A 7,185-nucleotide genomic window follows, 5' to 3' on the forward strand; every position below is an offset into this window, starting at 1 on the left:
CTATCCGATCGTCCTACTAAAGAAACCTGCAAAAAGGACAACAGAGATGGATGAGTAACCTAATGTTACTCAGCGAGCTGGCTACCTCTACCCCAACCTAAACCTAACCCAGACAACCCAAAATAACAATCAATATAGCCTTAGCAAGAAATCTAAACTAAGGCTACACAAACTGTTACTGAGTTAGACATGGCCTCCTGCCATTGCCTAACTTCGAGTAACAGGACCCTGCATGAAAAACAAGTCAACAACCAATCCCCTAGTTAACCATATATACGCCTGAGTTCAATACTCGTGTAGTGTTAGACACCTAGACTATATAAGTCTCATCAATCGGTCGACCAACAATCAAACAAGAACATGATCGGCCAACCAATGATACCACATAGCTTTAATATCCACCACCCTTCACAAGCAATCCTTCAGACACATACATGCAAACATCAGGCCTACACTAACCAATACACACCAATCAACAATCACAAACTACTATTTAATAAACCGGTTACTAAGTTAGACTTGGCCTCCTGCCATGATCTAACTTCAAGTAACAGGAACCTGCAAGCAAATCAATCAACCACAATCACAATAACAAGAATACTAACTACGACTCGATCTAAAATGTAACACCGTATATCGATGCTACACTAACTTGAGGGTTCCACAACCCTCTACGACACTCTAATAAAACACAACACTCTAACCAATACTCTAACCCGGGAAATGGTGATTTCGTGTTCATCCCCAAAATCGGCAACATCCTAACTTCCTACCACAAAGGCCAGAAGAGAGGAACTTTCAACCGACCGCGGCCCACAGTCATTCGGGTCACCGCTCGACAGCCCACAGTCCTTCGGGTCACTGTCACATTACACCGTCGTGTAATCACTCAGCCATAGGCCATGATCCCGTCTCTCTGAGTCATCCTGATCCAGCGAATAAGGGGTTTCCTTAAACCCGCTAAATACGAGGCAGCGAGGAAACACTAATCAACCCTAAACAAGCCTTGTAAGACCCGAACCCGGCCGGCTAGGCCGCGGTCGATGCCTCACGTCGCTCGGTCCATACCCTGACCGAACCACTCAATTTTTCGATCTTTATCTATACTTTCGCCTAAGGGCGAAGTCTATCTTAGACCTTAGCTTAAGACTACCTTAGTCCTTCCCTAGCTTAGATCCTTTCAACTTATGCACAGCGGAATATTATCTATCAACCATTGGTCTAAAACCAATCTAACACTTGTCAGGTCGAATCACCTTAGCCATGATCAGTAGATGTTGAATCCGAGTTTGTTGATCGACTGAAAGTAAAGAGGATTCGGTTTTGTGGGTCTTACGAAGACGTTTTATTAATTAGTGAATGAGTTTGAACGGATTACAAGGAAGTGAAACGAAAGAGAGAAAAGGCCGGAGCTTTGCTGAAAGCGCCGGCAAGAACACAAGGTAGATCGATTGGTTGGTAAACCCTAATCTTGCCGTCAGTGCTCTAAAGTGTATTTCGGATGCATGTCGCTGGCACTTATCGCACCGACGTGCGTAATTTTCGCAGTCGGCGAGCATGGTCGGCCAATAGAATCCGTCTTTCTTGACCTTGAGAGCTAAAGATCGGCCGCCTGAATGGTTTCCAGCTCCTCCTTCGTGAGTTTCTGCCATTGCCAATGTTGCTTCCTCTGCGTTAAGACATGTGAGGAGAACTTTGGCAGAAGTCCATCGGTGTAGCCGCCCTTCGATGAGAACGTAGTTCGCACACTTGGCTTTCAAACGGCGGGCTTCCCACTTGTTTTCCGGGACCTCTCCGTTAGATAGATATCGGATGAATGGGATTCGCCAGTCGGAAGGTGAATCATCAGGTCGATCGAGTGACACACTAGTATCCATGGCGGTTGGTGCGTCAATCGTTGCTACATGTTCGTCTACGTCGTGGGACAGTGTGATGCTTGGTTTGTCAATGTGTTGGATCGGTATTGTCCGCTTGACTTGATCAGCTGGGTTGCTTCCGAGCGCTGCTAGCGCATCTGCGCAAACGTTTTCACCGCGGGGAATTCGCGTAAGCTGGAAAGACTCGAACTCTTTGGTTAAATCTTGGACGACTTTGAGATAGGCGTCCATTCGTTCGTTCTTGGCGTCGTAGTCGCCACTAAACTGATTCGCGACCAACTGAGAGTCACAGTACGCATGGATGCGTTTCGCTTGGACAGCTCGTGCCAAACGCAGACCGGCGATGAGAGCCTCGTATTCGGCTTCATTGTTGGATGCTTTGAAGCCGAGTCGAAAAGATTGCCGGAGCAGTTCTCCAGTCGGCGATTGAAGATGGACGCCAACCCCGGAGCCTTTGATAGAAGACGATCCGTCGACATGCAAGATCCAGTCGTTGCTCGGCAGTTTGAGGTCTTGCTCAAGTTCAGGGGTTAACTCAATGAGGAAATCAGCTAGAACCTGCGATTTGGCGGCTGGTCTGCTCTGGAACGTAACGTCGTATTCGCTGAGTTCAATAGCCCACTTCGAGAGTCTGCCGGAGTGGTTGGCGTTCTGCATGATAGTTCGTAGCGGTAAGTTGGTGAGGACGACGATCGAATGAGACTGGAAGTATGGCCTCAACTTGCGCGCAGAAGTTCTGACGGCGAATGCCATTTTTTCAAGCGTCGAATAACGTGTCTCGGCGTCGGTCATGCGTTGGCTGATATAGAATATCGGTCGTTGCTCCCCCCGATCTTCTTTGACGAGTACGCTACTAACTGCCGCATTGGACACTGCGATATAAAGGTATAGCGTGTCGCCTTTATCTGGCTTTGCTAGAACCGGTGGTGTTGTGAGATAGCGCTTGAGCTGATCGAATGCTTCCTCACAACGTTCGTCCCAGATGAATTTCTTGTTGCCGCGCAGCAGATCGTAAAACGGAAGGCACTTATCGGTTGATCGGGAGATAAACCGATTGAGTGCTGCAATGCGACCGGTCAATCGGTGCACTTCGCGACTGTTCTTGGGACTAGGGAGATCGAGGATGGCGGATATCTGCTTTGGGTTTGCTTCGATTCCCCTTTGAGTGACTATGTAGCCCAGGAATTCGCCAGATGTGACTCCGAAGGTGCACTTCGCTGGGTTGAGCTTCATACCGTACTCGTTCAAGATGAGGAAACAGTCTTTGAGATGATCGATATGATCGACTGCCTTCTGTGATTTGACCAACATATCATCAATGTAGACCTCCATTGTGACTCCCAATCGCTCGGCAAACATCTTGTTGACAAGACGCTGATACGTCGCGCCAGCATTCTTGAGGCCGAACGGCATTACCTTGTAGCAATATACACCGCGGTCAGTGATGAAGCCCGTCTTCTCTCGATCATCTGGGTGCATCATGATCTGATTATAACCAGAAAAAGCATCCATGAATGTCAACAACTCATTTCCAGATGTTGATTCGACGAGGCGGTCAATGTGAGGGAGAGGGAAGCTATCTTTCGGACATGCTTTGTTCAGGTCGGTGAAGTCGACGCATACCCTCCATTTGCCGTTCTTTTTCTTGACGACGACCGGGTTCGCCAACCATTCGGGATATTTCACTTCGGCAATCGACCCTGCGCTTAACAATCGCTCAACTTCTTCGTTTACTGCTTTCGATCGGTCGGGTCCGAGTTTGCGCCGCTTCTGACGAATCGGTTTGAAAGTGGGATCGACGTTGAGCTCGTGCGTTGTGATGTTCGGGTCGATCCCTTTCATGTCGGCTGTTGACCAAGCGAAGGTGGAGACATTATCTTTGAGAAACGAGACGAGCTCGTCTTTCATCTCGTCAGGAAGGTAAGCTCCAATATGGACGATTTTGGCTCGATCAGTGTCGTCGATGACTATCTCAAGAATCTCGTCCTTCAAGGGATAGATCTTCTGGATTGGTTTTGCGACTGTGTTAACATGAGAAGTTGCCTTCTGATGTTTCACGTCGGCGACGAGTAGGTCGCGAGCCGCTGCTTGATCGCCACGAAGAGTGATAATTCGTCCGTCGTTGCCGGGAAATTTGACGCATTGGTGATAAGTAGAAGGAATGGCTTTCATAGAATGGAGCCAAGGCGTGCCGAGGATAGCGTTATAAGGAGCGCGAACGTCAATGACTGAGAACTTGACATTTCTTGCGACGCCTTCAGCGTAGACGCGCAGGCGTATCGTTCCAAGCATAGTCTCGGACGATCCGTTAAAACCCGTTAGCGTTCGCGCTGAAGGCTTCATTTCGTCGAGGCTCACTCCCATTTTGACAAGTGTGCTCTTGAAGATGAGATCGACTGAACTGCCAGTATCCACCAAGACTTTGGTTACAGTGCAGTCGCTGATTCCAATGTCGATGAGGAGTGAATCATTGTGAGGCATATGGACGCCCACGGTATCTTCGGCTGAAAAAGTAATTTGGGGCTAGTCTCTGGGGTGGCGGGCCAGCGTTTTGCGGTGACTGCCTTCCGGCGGAATTCTTTCACCGATCGGACGGACTCATTGCAAGGAGGAGATCCTCCTATGATAACGTTCAATCGATGCGATTGCGCTTGAACTTCGTCGATGGTTTCGCCGTTCGTTCGGCCCGGAGAGAATTGAGCCGAGTACGCAAATCGTGAGGTTTGTGTTGATACGAGATGACTGGCTCTGGTTCGGCTGTGGAACGATCGGTCTTGTTCCGCTTGAGTTTTTCGCGAAGGTCTGAGAACTTCGAGTTAAGCTTGGCGCGGAGATCGATCGTCTCTCCTTCGTCGAACTGACCGCTCGACCTCTTTAGTTCGTCTTGGCGATAAAGGGGCTCCTTTCGCTTGGAATTCAGCACGTGTCGAGCGTCGGATGCATTGAGCGTTCTTGCCGAATCGTCACCTCTCTTTTCCGCAGCGTCGATTTCCATATGAGTACTATCGGTGGAAGTGAGGCTGTCGATCGGTTGGACCGTTCTCGAGTGAGCGAATGTCGCAGGTCTGGTTTCGGTATTTCCGTCGTTGAAGGAGTTGGGGACGGCGTCGGTCGGATCGTGAAGATCTTCCGGCGAGACTTCGGTTTATCTTCGTCGGAAGTGGAGTCATCGTCTTGTTGCGATTCGTCGGCGTCATCGTTCGGGGAAGAATCCTCTGTCTTCTTTCCCTTGGGACTTTTTCTTTTTGTCCTTGCTTTTACTCCAGCTCTTGTTGTTTTTCGCTGTCTTCTGCTTGGAGAGATCGGCCTTCGCGCGACTATCACTAGTAGATGCAAGCCAGGCTTCATAGAGATGCCTGCACTCCTTAGTATCATGGCCCTTCATTTCATGATATTCGCAGTACTTGCTCAAATCTCTGACGGAGGAGCTCTTCGGATTTCCGGAGGAGGAACTTCGAGGTTGTTGCGTTTTGTTTTCGGTGTCCCGTTCCCAGACGTTCCATCCCGGCTCCCGTACGGCGGCTGTTGTGCCCGATTGTTCGCTCTCTCCGACTGCAGAAATGATCCCTTTTCTCCTGTCATTTTTGTTGTAGGGTGCGTGCTGACGCGGTTCGTGGGCATCCGTCGCCTTGGCCGCTGCTTGCTTCAGAGCTTGCTGCTTGGCGTTGAAAGCTCGTTTGTCTTCCTCTAGCCTGATGAAGTTTTTTGAGTTGTGCAGGGCGTCTTCGATGGTGATATCTGGATGCTCGTAGAGGTAGTCCCTGAACTTGGAGTTGATCCATAGGGAATTGGTTAAAGCTTCGACGGCCGTTTGATCCGGTACGGGGACCTTGGACAGTACTTCTTTGAACTTCTCCATGAAATCCTTGAGGCTGTCGGTTGACGATTGAGATAGTTTCCACAAATCAGCCATCGATGTGCCTTGACGCGTCCACATGATATAGTTCTTGAGGAAAGACGCGGATAGATCGTGAAAACTGTCGATCGAATGCTCCTTCAGGTGAGAGAACCAGCTGAGGGCCGGTCCGGAAAGACTCTCGACAAAAAGCTGGCAGAGACCAGCGTCTCTCTCTTCGTCAGAGAAATGGTTCCGACCCATAGCTATGTTAAAAGCTGTCATGTGATCGGTGGATCTGTGACACCGGTGTACGGGGGGATGCGAAGCTTTTCCGCCTTCTTGATTTTGACGTTTGTTATTCGCTTGGTGAAAGGGTTTCCGCTGGGTGGAGGCGAGAACGCGTTCGATTTCCGGAGCCGACGTCTTGACGTGGTGGATCTTGGAGTGGATATCCCGTAAAGAGAGTTGCAAGTCGGCGATCTGACGGCTTGTAAGAGAGTCGGAGCCGTCGGTCGGATGCGTGGTGTCGACGTGCGTCGGAAGTGCGTCGTCGGTTGGTTCGTCGGGATTTGGGTTAGGGTTAGGGTTTGTGGTGGCGAACAACCGTCGTCTGGCAGTTTCTGCTTCGTTACCTTCGCCATCTAGGGTTCCGAAGGCGGCGGCGAGTGCAGCTAGACGTTCGTTCGTAGCTTTGTTTGTTTCTTCTTGTTGAACGAAGCGTGCCATGATGGCTTGCAGCATCTCAGGAACTGACGGCGTTGCAGCGACCGGCGTATCGGCGGCGGCTCCCCCTTCTAACGCCATGGGTGTGTTTTCAGAGCTCATACTAACCTTGCAAACGTTACTTTGTAAGGCCCCACGGTGGGCGCCAACTGTTGAATCCGAGTTTGTTGATCGACTGAAAGTAAAGAGGATTCGGTTTTGTGGGTCTTACGAAGACGTTTTATTAATTAGTGAATGAGTTTGAACGGATTACAAGGAAGTGAAACGAAAGAGAGAAAAGGCCGGAGCTTTGCTGAAAGCGCCGGCAAGAACACAAGGTAGATCGATTGGTTGGTAAACCCTAATCTTGCCGTCAGTGCTCTAAAGTGTATTTCGGATCCCCTTCTCTTTCCCCTTCCACCTCCTTTTATAGCTCTCGTTCCTCTGCACTTCGTTCGCCCTAGGACTCGTTCGCCCTAGAGGCTTTGGGCCTGAATCCATGCTCGATGGGCTTCGCGACCAAACGATGGCGTATTGAGCCAAAGTAAGTCTAACCGATCGATCGGTCATCTGGTCTAACCGATCGAACCAATCTCAAAAGACGGGTTTCGATGTTGATGGGCCGAAAGCTGTTGTTCGATGGGCCTTGTGGAGGGATGTTAAATCCGTCTCCAACAGGATCCAAGATGTAAGAAGCTTGATTTTAAACCATTATTCAGTATAGAATCACCAGGAAGTTGAATAAATCTCATAGGAGTTATGAGGAAG

General features: G+C 49.6%; 2 protein-coding genes across 2 annotated transcripts; both read right to left on the bottom strand.

Moving 5' to 3' along the window:
- Nucleotides 1–1,352: 1,352 nt before the first annotated feature.
- LOC130506659 (uncharacterized) lies at nt 1,353–4,358 on the bottom strand. The gene has a single exon (XM_057001349.1). It carries the CDS (start codon nt 4,356–4,358, stop codon nt 1,353–1,355), a length of 3,006 nt encoding a protein of 1,001 aa, XP_056857329.1.
- A 712-nt stretch (nt 4,359–5,070) lies between these two features.
- Nucleotides 5,071–6,519, bottom strand: LOC130506660 (uncharacterized). Its single transcript, XM_057001351.1, has one exon. It carries the CDS (start codon nt 6,517–6,519, stop codon nt 5,071–5,073), a length of 1,449 nt encoding a protein of 482 aa, XP_056857331.1.
- Nucleotides 6,520–7,185: the final 666 nt, after the last annotated feature.

The sequence above is a fragment of the Raphanus sativus genome, unplaced genomic scaffold, assembly GCF_000801105.2.
Source record: "Raphanus sativus cultivar WK10039 unplaced genomic scaffold, ASM80110v3 Scaffold3517, whole genome shotgun sequence".
Classification (NCBI taxonomy): domain Eukaryota; kingdom Viridiplantae; phylum Streptophyta; class Magnoliopsida; order Brassicales; family Brassicaceae; genus Raphanus; species Raphanus sativus.